Source organism: Hibiscus syriacus, unplaced genomic scaffold (assembly GCF_006381635.1).
Source record: "Hibiscus syriacus cultivar Baekdansim isolate YM2019G1 unplaced genomic scaffold, ASM638163v2 tig00112957_pilon, whole genome shotgun sequence".
Lineage (NCBI taxonomy): Eukaryota > Viridiplantae > Streptophyta > Magnoliopsida > Malvales > Malvaceae > Hibiscus > Hibiscus syriacus.
This window is the reverse complement of record NW_024063424.1, coordinates 515961-529020: the sequence shown is the minus strand read 5'-3', so window position 1 is coordinate 529020 and position 13060 is coordinate 515961. Positions and strand designations below refer to the sequence as shown.

The following is a 13060-nucleotide window of genomic DNA, read 5'->3' as shown; positions in this document are numbered from 1 at the left end:
ATTTATTATCCTTTCACAAGCAGATTGGAGTTCTTTTGCACTAATAACATGGCTAAAAATGAAGCTTGTGTCATGGGATTGAAGGCAGCCATAGAAAGGAAAATTAAATTTCTCTAGATATATGGAGATTCATCATTAGTGGTGTATCAACTACGAGGAGAATGGGAAACAAAAGATCCCAAATTACTGGAATATCGTGATTTTATCCTCGAATTAGTGAAAGGATTTGAGAGAGTCACCTTCAATTATCTCCCTCGAGAGGAAAATCAAATGGCAGATGCTTTGGCTACATTAGCTGCTATGTTTCAGGCAACTAAGAAAATTGATATGATGCCGATCAAAATGCAAGTATATGAAATTCCTGCACATTGTTACAGTGTGGAAGAAGAAGCAGATGGCAAATCATAGTATTATGATATCATGCAATATATCAAATATCAAAGTTATCCACAAAATGCATCTGAAATTAATAAAAGAACATTGAGAAGAATGGTTGCTGGATACTTTCTTGATGGCGAGACTTTATACAGAAGAAGCAATAATCAAATTCTATTGAGATGTTTAAATACTATCGAAGCCAGAAGCATCATTAAGGAAATCCATAGTGGGATATATGGAACACATGCAAATGGTCTTTCCATGGCTAGAAAAATAATGAGATATGGATATTATTGGGCTACCATGCACACATATTGCATTGATTATGCAATAAGATGTCATAAATGCCAGATATATGCAGATAAGATTCATGTACCCCCATCGCCTTTACATGTAATGATAGCACCGTGGTCGTTTTCTATGTGGGGAATAGAAGTCATTGGGGCAATCACACCAAAAGCATCGAATGGACATTGTTTCATCTTAGTGGCAATTGACTATTTTACCAAATGGGTTAAAGATGCTTCATATGTCAATATTAAAAGGTCTATAGTCTGTAAATTTATAAAGAAAGAAATAATTTCCCGGTATGGGCTACCAGAAAGGATCATTACAGATAATGCTCTGAACCTAAACAACAAAATGATGACTGAACTTTGTGCACAGTTTAAGATCAAGCATGCAAACTCAGTAGCATATCGTCCAAAGATGAATGGGGCAGTTGAAGCAGCAAATAAGAACATCAAGAGAATCATTACAAAGACTACTGAAACTTACAAAGATTGACACGAGAAGTTACCTTTTGCTTTATATGCATACCGAACTACTGTGCAAACATCTACTGGGGTAACGCCTTTTTCTTTAGTCTATGGGATGGAAGCAGTCTTACCAATTGAAGTTGAGATCCCATCACTCCGAATTTTGAAAGAAGTAAAATTGGATGAATCTGAATGGATCCAAGCTCGATTTGATCAGTTGAACATTATTGATGAAAATAGATTGAAAGCTATTTGCCATGGACATATGATCAGAAACGGATGATGAAGTCTCATGACAAGAAAATACATCCAAGAGAATTCCAAGAGGGTGATCTAGTATTGAAAAAGATCTTGCCTATACATAAAGATTTCCGTGGGAAATGGATGCCTAATTGGGAATGACCATACGTTGTAAAAAAAGCATTTTCCGGAGGAGCGTTGATCTTGGCAGAAATGGATGGAAAAGTTATGAGAAACCCAATAAACTCAGATTCTGTCAATAAATATTATGCTTGAAGAAGAAAAAAAAAGAAACGAAAAAATGTTGAAAAAAAATAGAAAATGAGGGTCAGGATGAAAACCCGCAAAGGGCATCTTGCAACCAAAGGAAGGATTTGAGTTGAAAACCTGAAGGGGCTGCTCAAATGCATGTTGGTATTAGGCATCTGGCAATTAAACCTTCTTAAGATTTTGATAGTTTAGGAGGAACTTCACATCTACAAGCATTCTGAAAACGTTTGAGATCTTCCAGACAAATGCTTACTTCAGTGCTCTAAATTATATCAAGTTGATCAATTTATAAATAATTGTGCTAATAATTTGTTGAGTCATTTGAATTTTTATCATTCCTATAATTGTCATGACTTTAAATATATTTCTATATATTTATCATTTATTCCAAGTTTATCTTTTTTGAAATTCAATTTATTTTTGAAATTCAATTTGTTTCATATAAACATCCTGTAAATAGATTAATATAATCTTAAAAACAAACAAAATATTTATGGCTATTACTTCATGTTAAAACTTTTAAGTACATGGAATCTAAAGTAAGTCTTATCGACATTTGCAATCATTGTTGAAAAGCAAACAAGTTATGTCCATCTTAGAGTCATTTGGAAGTGGAACAAGAGGAAATCTATTCTCAATTGGCAAATTATGAATATAGCCCCTTTTCCATGTAGCAGTAAAAAATGCTTCGAATCTACAAATTCTGGCTCTACATCATATAAGTACCGTGACATTTTCAGCCCAAATACAACTAGAATAAATACCACGTTATCATAGTAGAAATAAGGAGGCCCAATAGCATCTTCTGGAAGTATTCTTTGAGTTATCTGATCTGGTTCAGTAGGAACTCCAAAACCAATCATTGGATTAGGAAGATGAACTGCATGATCGTCTTCATTAAGAAGCTTCTTTTCAAGCTACTTCTACTTCTTCTTTTTCTAAGAAAAGCATATCCCAAGTTTCGCCTTTTCTTGTAATTGGGATCATTGCATAATGGCTTCCTATCTTTTACTGGAAGAAGTGTGTTAGCAGCCTTAACCATTTGAGCAGCACATATAAAATCTGTCAACTCTGCAATTGATGAATCTGGACCACGTCTCTATGACTATTGAAGACTTAGTATCTGAGTATCCCATTTTCGTCAAGTATAACAGTTTACTCTCCTCATCAGAATCAGAATTCAGGATTTCCTCGGTATCAGAAGAACTATCAATATCTGTGAAATCACCCTGAAAGATCGCTTCATAGTCAGATGAGTAATTATTAGAATCAACATGTTGCACGAGTGCGGGCTTTTCAAGAGCCTATACTACTGAGTTTTATTCTCAAGTGGTTTTGTGACATCATGCAAAAATTCAGGCATATCTGCATCTACACTCTTCAAAGATGATAGATTCTTCGTTCGAAGAGGAAAGATTTATTGGATTTCTACACAATTGAAAAAAGACTAAGTTCACCTCTTTGAAATTAAATAAAGATGAAATTAACATTCATGCATCATATTTAGACATTTGCAAAATAGGTGCATTTTCATCTATTTTATCCATGTTAAATATTTGATAGGAAATTCAAAGATTTTAGCAAATATTCAAATTCATCATTCGATGGATCAACTTTTCTAGAGAAGTTCATAATGAGAAGAACTCATCTGAAGAAGGAAGAAGAAATTCATAATGAGAAGAATTTGTTCAAACCTTTTGTTTGAATTCATCATTCGATGGATCAACTTTTCAGAGAAGTTCATAATCAGAAGAACTCATCTGAAGAAGGAAGAAGAAATTCATAATGAGAAGAATTTGTTCAAACCTTTTGTTTGAATTCATCATTTGATGGATCAACTTTTCCAGAGAAGTTTATAATGAGAAGAACTCATCTGAAGAAGGAAGAAGAAATTCATAATGAGAAGAATTTGTTCAAACCTTTTGTTTGAATTCATCATTCGATAGATCAACTTTTCCAGAGAAGTTCATAATGAGAAGAACTCATCTGAAGAAGGAAGAAGAAATTCATAATGAGAAGAATTTGTTCAAACCTTTTGTTTGAATTCATCATTCGATGGATCAACTTTTCCAGAGAAGTTCATAATGAGAAGAACTTATCTGAAGAGGAAGAAGAAGTTCATAATGAGAAGAGCTTGTTCAACCTTTTGCATGACTCTATCACAGAATGAGATAGACCAGCATCAACATTTTCAGAAGTGTTCATAATGAGAAGAACTCATCTGAAGAAGAAGGAGCAGAACTTATTCAACCTTTACATGATTATATCACAGAAAGAGATAAATTGTCATCCCCAGTGGAAAAGTTCATAATAAGAAGAACTAATCCCAAAGAAGAATTTGTTCAACATTTCCATCATAATCAAGTGAAGTCAAATGAAAAAAAAACTTATTATCTTTTCGTCTTTACCCTATTCTTGTTAACATAAGAATAAGCAAAGAGGCGCAGCTGAAGATACTCATTTTTTTCATTTGAATATTATTTATATTTTATTATTATTATAATAATTATAATTTTTATTATTATTATTAAATAATTTTATTTACTATTACAGACCCAACCTAAATACAGAGGCCCAAATTCGGTGGCCTAAACATTAACCTTAAATGGTTAGGGTTTATATCATCTCTGCCCTAGCCACCAACAACAACAGCCGTTGGATCTAGCCTTGATCTAACGGTCCCCATATGCTCCAAATGCAAACCCTAGGGTATGATACCCTAGGGACATGCGGCCGCCGACGTTGTTGCCGCTGATCTACGCCGTTCCACGTCAGTCTACATGCTGCCACGACGCCAACCGAGAGCTTCCAGAATACTCAAGCCCAATCGTCCACGTTCAAAGCCACTGTGAGTCACCACTAAAGTTTGGTGACTCACCAAACTGCCACCATATTAACCGGTCCGAGGCCAGTACCGGAGTGGCTATAAAGCCTCAGTTTACCTACAAAAGAGAAGGGACGGGCAAAAAAAGAGAAAACAGAGACAACCAACAACCACATAGATGAAAAAAATAATCCAACAACCACGAATCACCAAAACAGCAAGGAAAAGAAAAACTTACCGAAGCAACAGTAGTCATCAGAGCCTCCTTGCGCCGCCAGAAAGCCAAAGGTCGAAGGTAAAAAAAATTTAGATCTACGCATTTTAGTAGTGTTTTAGGCTAATAAACCTCTAGATCTAGCTTTAAGGGAAATCATGCTTTAATTTGGGGTGGGTTTTTTAATTTTCGGCCACCGGATGTGGTGGTCGGCGGTGGATTTGACGGTGGCCGGTCGGAGATCGTTTCCCTCCGGTGAGGGAAACTAAGAGAGAAGGGAGAGAGTTCTTCTTCTCTCATTTTAGAGAGAGAAGAAGAAGAGAAGAAATGAGAGTGATGGCTCGTAGGGCCAGCCATTTGGAGACCATATAACCCCATCCAAAACAATGTCGTTTCGGGTGGGGGTATATGCGTAATTTACACACATGGACAAACCCTTTCTGCATCCATCATAACTTTGTAACTTTATATTTTGGTCACTAAATCAAATTTCAGATTTTTTTAATTCGGCACATGAATTTTAATTTCTTTATATTTTGGTCACTAATTTAATTATATGTAAAATAACCTAATTAGTTATTATGATTTTAATAATTTATATTTTAGTCATGAATAGCATGTTTTAATTTCTTTTAATTTGCTATTCGAACTTTATATAATTTTATTTCAGTCCCTAAATAAAAAAATAGGAAAGATTACATGTTTAGTCACTAAAATATTAAATAATTATTTACTAATTAGATATTTAATTTTAATATATTCTAATTTAGTCATTAACTTTAAATTATTAGTTTTTATTATTTCTACTTTCATTTATTATAGTTATTGTTTAAATTTTATATGTTTATATATTTAAAATATTATTATTATAAATATATATATAATAAATAATATTTATTTATTTTATTTTAAAAATCCTTTATATAAGTTATTTTTATTCTATTTTAATTAAAGAAAATGGATGTCTTAAAGCACCTAAAAGTCCATTTTTTGATATTTTTATCCTACAAAATATATATTAATTTTTAAGAAATATTTTATTAATATTTATTTATTTTTTAATATCGAAGAAAAGAACTGTCTTAAAGCACCTAGAAGTCTTTTTCTGATATTTCTAAATAAATAAATATCTTATTTATATATAAAAATATATTTTCATAAAATTATAAATTTGAAATAACAATATTATAAATTAAATATATCTTTGAATTTTTAAATTTCTGATAATAGAGACAATTTATAATTAATAAGTACCAATTTTGGGCGTTGTGGGGGTGCTAATCCTTCCTCAAACGTAATCGACCACGAATCTTTTTTTATTATTGAAAAGAACGTATTTTTGGTTAAAACGCAGAACAGTTTATCTTTTAACTGATGTTTTCTTAAAAACTCTTTTAAAAGATAATTTTTAGGTATTCGACCTACCTGACCCGAAAGGCCGATGGCGACTCCCAAAATATTTTAAAACCATTTATTCACATCATTTTCCCGCCAAATAAATAATTTCGTGCCTGGGCGAAAATCGATTACGACAATATCCTAAATTATATTCCCTCCTTCTCTCCCATTTATAACATCAATATATGTTGTTGTTATGTATGGCTCATAAAAAGTCTCGTTGTGGGGTTACGAATTATGTGGGTTGGGGGTGTGGGGGCGCAGCCCCCGCGGTACGGTACAGGGTTGATTTTGTAATTATGTACCAGGGTTTTCTATTATAAATAGAGATGTAACCTAGACCTAAAAAGATCATTGAATAAAACTTCTAGCGCCGCCTAGGCACCGAGGACGTAAGCACATTGCCGAACCTCGTAAAATTCTCGTGTTCTTTCGTTTTCTTTACACGTTTTCGTCAACAATTGGTATCAGATGTCAGGAGCAAAATTTGAAGTCGCGAAATTCGATGGTCAGGGTAACTTCGGATTATGGCAAACGAGGGTGAAGGATCTATTGGCGCAGCAAGGGATCTTGAAGGCTTTGCGACCTACAAAGCCGGCGTCGATGGATGAGGAAGATTGGGAAGAATTGCAGCAGCGAGCGGCAGGAACCATACGATTATGCTTGGCGGACGAGGTCATGTATCACGTCATGCATCTATCGTCTCCAGACGAAATTTGGAGGAAGTTGGAAAGTCAGTTTATGTCCAAATCCTTAACGACAAAACTGTATCTGAAGCAGCGGTTGTATGGGCTGAAGATGCAGGACGATCACGATTTGGCGCAACACGTGAATGTCTTCAATCAAATCGTTTCTGATCTGGCTCGACTTGATGTGAAAATTGAGGATGAAGACAGAGCGATGATTCTGTTGTGTTCGTTGCCTTCCTCTTACGAACACATGGTGACTACTCTTACATATGGGAAAGAGACTATCAATGTTGAGGAGATTACTGCAGCCTTGTTGGCTCACAACCAGCGGAAGCAGAATGCAGGGGAAAGCTCTCAAGCCGATAGCTTATATGTCAAGGGTAATCGAGATCGTGGACGGAAGCCAGAGAAGGCAGGGTCCGGGAAGCGGAATTCCAGATCCAAATCCAGGGATAAGAAGACGATTCACTGTTACAAGTGCAAGGAGGCGGGACATATGAAGCGAGACTGTCCGAAGTTGAAAAAGCAGACCGATGAGAAGCGTGATGGCTCATCCAAGTCTGTGAACGTGGTCGAGGATGATACTTCTGATTGCAGTGAGGGTGATATGCTTTCTATTTCAACGACACAATTGACGGATGCTTGGATTCTTGATTCTGGATGTTCTTATCACATCACGCCAAATAGGGAATGGTTTTCGACATACAGGCCGGTTAATTCTGGTTCGGTTTATTTGGGTGATGATCGATGTTGCAATATTGTTGGTATTGGTGATGTCAGAATTAAGATGCACGATGGCTCCGTTCGGACGTTGAGTGGTGTTCGACATATCCCAGACTTGAAGAAGAATTTGATTTCCTTGGGCACTTTGCACAAGAATGGTTTTATCCCTAAGGCTGACGAGGATAGGGAAACCATTCGGATTGTTAAAGGAGCATTGACTGTGATGAAAGGCAAGATGACTGCAGGGAATATCTACAGATTGTTAGGGAGTACCGTTGCAGGTGGAGTTCACTCTATTGAGTCCTGTGATGATACGACAAAATTGTGGCATATGCGCCTTGCTCATCTTAGTGAACGTGGTATGGCAGAATTACACAAGAGAAACTTGTTGCATGGTGTCAAAAGCTGTAAGCTCTACTTTTGCAAGTATTGTGTTCTTGGTAAACAGACTAAAGTCCATTTCAAGACTGCGAAGCACACAACTCAAGGGATTCTTGATTATGTGCATTCTGATGTATGGGGGCCTTCCACGACATCGTCTTTGGGTGGATCTAGGTACTATGTTACTTTTATTGATGATTTTTCACGGAAAGTTTGGGTGTATTTTTTGAAACAGAAATCTGAAGTTTTTGAGAAGTTCAAGCTGTGGAAAGCTGAGGTAGAAAACCAAACAGGACGAAAAATCAAGTGTTTGCGGTCTGACAATGGTACGGAGTACACAGATTCACAGTTCCTACAATTCTGTAAGGAGCATGGGATTCAGAGGCATTTTACAGTGCGCAAGACACCACAACAGAATGGTGTTGCGAAACGAATGAACAGGTCGTTGAATGAAAGAGCCAGATGTTTGCGGTTGAATGCGGGGCTTCCCAAACACTTCTGGGCTGAGGCTGTTAACATGGCGTGTTACCTTATCAACAGATCGCCAAGAGCATCGCTGGCTGGGAAAGTTGCAGAAGAGGTATGGACTGGTCATGATGTTAGTTTTGATAACTTACGGATTTTTGGTTGTCCTGCTTATGTGCATGTACCTGCTGATGAGAGATCCAAACTTGATGCAAAATCGAAGGAGTGTATTTTTCTGGGTTACAAGAAAGGTGTCAAAGGATTCAAGTTCTGGGATCCAGTTGCGAAGAAAGTTGTGATTAGTAGAGATGTCGTTTTTGATGAACAGTCTATGTTGCAGCAGAAGCAAGACACGACAGTGGTAGATTTCGAGCAGTTTCCAGTTGAGAAACCAGAAACTTCTCAACCGACTTCTGGTGGTTCCACTACGGATGATTTGCAGGATTATAGTCTCGCCAGAGACAGGGTGAGACGGACGAATATAAAGCCTCCGAACAGATTGGGTTTTGAAGACTTGGTATCTTTTGCACTTACTGTTAGCAGTGATGATCCAGTTACTTTTCATGATGCCGTTACTAGTCAGGAAAACGACAAGTGGATGGCAGCCATGGTTGAGGAGATGGAGTCTTTGAATCACAATCGCACATGGGAGTTAGTTCCCCTTCCTGAGGGTAAGAAGCCGATTGGTTGCAAATGGGTGTATAAGAAGAAACCAGCAGTAACAGAAAAAGAGGGGGAGAAGTTCAAGGCTCGTTTGGTAGCGAAGGGTTTTCACAGCAGAAAGGAGTTGATTATGATGAAATCTTTTCTCCTGTGGTCAGGCACACTTCAATCCGAGCAGTACTTGCATTGGTGGCTAGTTGGGATTTGCATTTAGAGCAGATGGATGTTAAAACTGCTTTTTTGCATGGTGATTTAGAGGAGCAGATCTACATGCGGCAACCTGAAGGTTTCACTCAACCTGGAAACGAACATTTAGTTTGCAGATTGAAGAAATCTTTGTACGGGTTAAAACAGTCTCCGAGACAGTGGTATAAACGTTTGACTCCTATATGATCAAGATTGGCTACAACCGATGTGAGTATGATTGTTGTGTCTATGTTAAGAGCCTTGATGATGGTTCTTTTATTTTTCTATTACTGTATGTTGATGATATGTTGATTGCTGCGAAGAACATGGATGATGTTATCGGTTTGAAAACTTTATTGAGTCAGGAATTTGATATGAAAGATTTAGGTGCTGCAAAGAAAATTCTTGGAATGGAAATTTGCAGGGACAGAGACTCAAGGAAACTGCGGCTATCTCAACGGGGTTATGTTGAGAAAATGCTAGAAAGGTTTGCGATGAGCAGCGCAAAACCAGTTAGCACTCCATTGGCGAATCACTTTAAGCTCTCATCAGAACAGTGCCCCAAGACAGATAAGGAAGCTGAAGATATGGCAAAGGTTCCGTATTCTAATGCTGTTGGCTGCTTGATGTATGCGATGGTATGTACTCGTCCTGATTTAGCTCATGCTGTTAGTCAAGTTTGTAAGTACATGTCTAAACCTGGTAAGCAACATTGGGAAGCAGTCAAGTGGATCTTTCGGTACTTAAAGGGTACTGTGGGACATGGAATTGTTTTTGGGAGTCAGCGGGATAACCCTTTGGTTGTAGGATATGTGGATTCAGATTATGCAGGTGACTTGGATAATAGAAGATCTACGACAGGGTATGTGTTTACTCTTGGTGGAGGGCCTATTTGCTGGAAGTCTACTGTTCAATCTGTCGTGGCACTATCTACAACTGAAGCTGAATACATGGCAGCGGCTGAAGCTGCAAAAGAAGCTTTATGGCTTACTGGTTTAGTGAAGGAGTTGGGTGTTCAACAAGGTGGAGTTCAGTTGCTTTGTGATAATCAAAGTGCTATTCACTTGGCTAAGAATCAGGTGTATCGTGCTAGAACTAAACATATTGATGTAAGGTTCCACAAGATCAGAGAGTTGGTTGCATCTGGAGAGGTTTTGTTTCAGAAGGTACATACTGATGAGAATGCCGCTGATATGTTCACCAAGCCAGTTACGACAGACAAGTTCAAGCATTGCTTGGACTTGTTGAATGTTTCGAGTTGTTAAAGAAGCAAGGTAACCCAACCCACATTGAAGTTTCCAAGGGGCAGGATATTCGCCAAGGTGGAGATTTGTTATGTATGGCTCATAAAAAGTCTCGTTGTGGGGTTACGAATTATGTGGGTTGGGGGTGTGGGGGCGCAGCCCCCGCGGTACGATACAGGGTTGATTTTGTAATTATGTACCAAGGTTTTCTATTATAAATAGAGATGTAACCTAGACCTAAAAAGATCATTGAATAAAACTTCTAGCGCCGCCTAGGCACCGAGGACGTAAGCACATTGCCGAACCTCGTAAAATTCTCGTGTTCTTTCGTTTTCTTTACCCGTTTTCGTCAACAGTTGTAAAATAGTTAAAATGATAATTTTATCTTAAAAAATTAAATGTTGTTTTATTGAAAAACAAAAAATGTAGAAAGAGAAATATGAATACAAAAAATTGTTGTTTTTTTTAAATAGATAATTTAAATGAGATAATTTTAAAACATAAAAGATACAACTTTAATGAGACATACGAGAGGAAGTACATTTTTTATTTCGTAAGAAGTCCATATCGCAATCTCAATTAATAGTTGAAAACAGCAGATTTATTTTAATCAAAGGGAAAACACCAGAAAAGGGAAATCAAACTACAACTGCAGCGGCTAGAACAAACGAGCAAAGTCCAGGTTCGAGGCTTCAGATCCACGTTGTTGGCTCTGTCGAGACGCAAAGTAAGACTCTGGCAGGTTGTTGAATACCTCATCGACCAAACTCGACGGCACCCCGAAGGACAGCTCCTTCGCCGCACTATCCATTTGCTTCACCACGTTGTCCTTTCTGGCTATGAAGATCTTTGTGTTGTTCTGGTGATAGAGTCCGAAGGCTATGAACCTCAAGTGCTGGTCTTCGGGTGTGAAATATGTGACCGGATGGCATGCCGGAGTTATTATTACGTCGCCGGCAGATAATAGGACTCTCATTTTCGCGTAGTGTCCAGCAATCTTTTCCTCCCTCCGTTCAATTTCCTCTTCTATTTCCCTTTGGGCCTTTTCATCTTCCTCTTCCTTTTCTCCTTGGTAGCTTTTCTCAGGAGCAATAGGGCAAACCATTTCCACGTACCCGCTTCCTTCTGTGACAATGATCACGAATGTAGACTTTGTATTGTAGTGCGGTACAAAGATTGATCCCTGCCAAAAAAAAGGGTTTCATTTAAGTTTTCGATTAGCATGACGACGTGAGTTGTATTGGAACTGGTTTTGAGTTTACTTTGTTTAGTTCGAGTCCTACGAGGCCGGCATCCAAGTCCCGGAGTAGCTCGAATTCACGAGGGCAAGCTTCGAAGAATTTTCCGTTTTGGTTGGAGTATTTGGGGTTTTGGGCAAATAAGTTGAAGGCTAATCCCTCTTCTTTCTCACTAGGCGTACTGGCTCCTTTGCTCAATGTCTTTATCTGCTCTTGGCTGGCTATACGGAACATTCCCTGCTGGCTTTGATTCGCTTGTAACAACCTATCTAGCAGCTCACTTCGTGTCTATTACAAAGAAACACGATTGAGTCAAATTATCAGACAAATTAACTGATATTAGTAGTGAAAAAAAACATACATTGAGAGCATCCTCAAGAACATCAAGGCTGAGGTGTCGGTAAAATGACTGAGGATATTGTCCGGCAGGGAAGAATTCCTCGAATTTCCCAGGGTTGTTAACAGGGCGGACGAGTACAGCAATGTTTAGCTTTTCCTTGTCGTCTTGGTTCACCAAATACACAGTGGTTCCTGTTGGAACTCTTACAACAACTCCAGGGACTAAACTATAGGATTCTCTGTTCTTATCAGTCAAGAGCGTGAGCGTTCCCTTCCCGTTTGTAACGACGTAAATTCTGTCGGCATCACAGTGGTGTGGGAGGACGAAAGTGTTGGGATTTGCTTCTAGTAAGGCAACTCGGTACTCGTTGTAAGCCTTAAGTATAAGATGCTTCTCATAAAACTTGTGGAGCACCCATAAACTGCCATTGTCTTCCTGGTATCGACCAAATGCAAATTTTCTTTGAGGGAAAAAGAAAGGGTTGAAGACTCCAATATCATCCTCCTGAGGGTCATCCTCCTTACTGCTTCTTCCGCCGGAAGGATAAGCAGCGGAGCAAAGCAAGGCAAAAGAATGCAGCAGAGATAAGAGCAAAACTACAAGAAAACACTTACTCGTCACCATGACTGTAATATTTTGAGGTGTATGCATGATGATAATAGGGCAAAGAGTGACAGTGTCTTTAAAGAAGGTGAAAGGTAGCCTTTGCATGCTAATGTTCATCAACGTGTTGAGGACATTGACATGCATGGAGACGAGTGTGCAAATTCATTAATTCCGACATTTTTAGCATACCACAAACTTGGTTGCAGGGAAAATCATTCATGCCATTATAATTAAGACACCGCCCTTAGTACCATCGTCATGTAAAATATTCAGAATTATATTATGATCAAACTATCTTAATAATTAATTAAAGAGATGATTGTTATCTTTTAGATATTTTAGATTCGAACATGACACCTGAATGAATATTTAAAAATTTATCATTAAATGATTAAATTTTTTCAAATATATATTATTTTATAATAACCTTAGATTAATAGAAA

At 37.7% G+C, this 13060-nt stretch overlaps 1 protein-coding gene across 1 annotated transcript; it reads right to left on the bottom strand.

Annotated features, from left to right (window-relative positions):
• Window positions 1-11091: 11091 nt before the first annotated feature.
• Window positions 11092-12761, bottom strand: LOC120184848 (vicilin GC72-A-like). Its single transcript, XM_039189220.1, has 3 exons — window positions 12033-12761; window positions 11696-11959; window positions 11092-11616 (listed from the first exon to the last, which is right to left on the bottom strand). The coding sequence occupies exons 1-3, from the start codon at window positions 12759-12761 to the stop codon at window positions 11092-11094; spliced, it is 1518 nt and encodes a 505-aa protein (XP_039045151.1).
• Between the last annotated feature and the right edge of the window lie 299 nt (window positions 12762-13060).

Excerpts from the sequence above, each read along its gene's own strand:
- LOC120184848 (XM_039189220.1), bottom strand. The coding sequence starts at position 12,761 with ATGCATGTCAATGTCCTCAACACGTTGATGAACATTAGCATGCAAAGG. Across the intron at positions 11,960-12,032 it reads TTCTTGAGGATGCTCTCAAT|ACACGAAGTGAGCTGCTAGA; the intron begins GTATGTTTTTTT and ends TCTTTGTAATAG. Across the intron at positions 11,617-11,695 it reads TAGGACTCGAACTAAACAAA|GGATCAATCTTTGTACCGCA; the intron begins GTAAACTCAAAA and ends TTTTTTTGGCAG.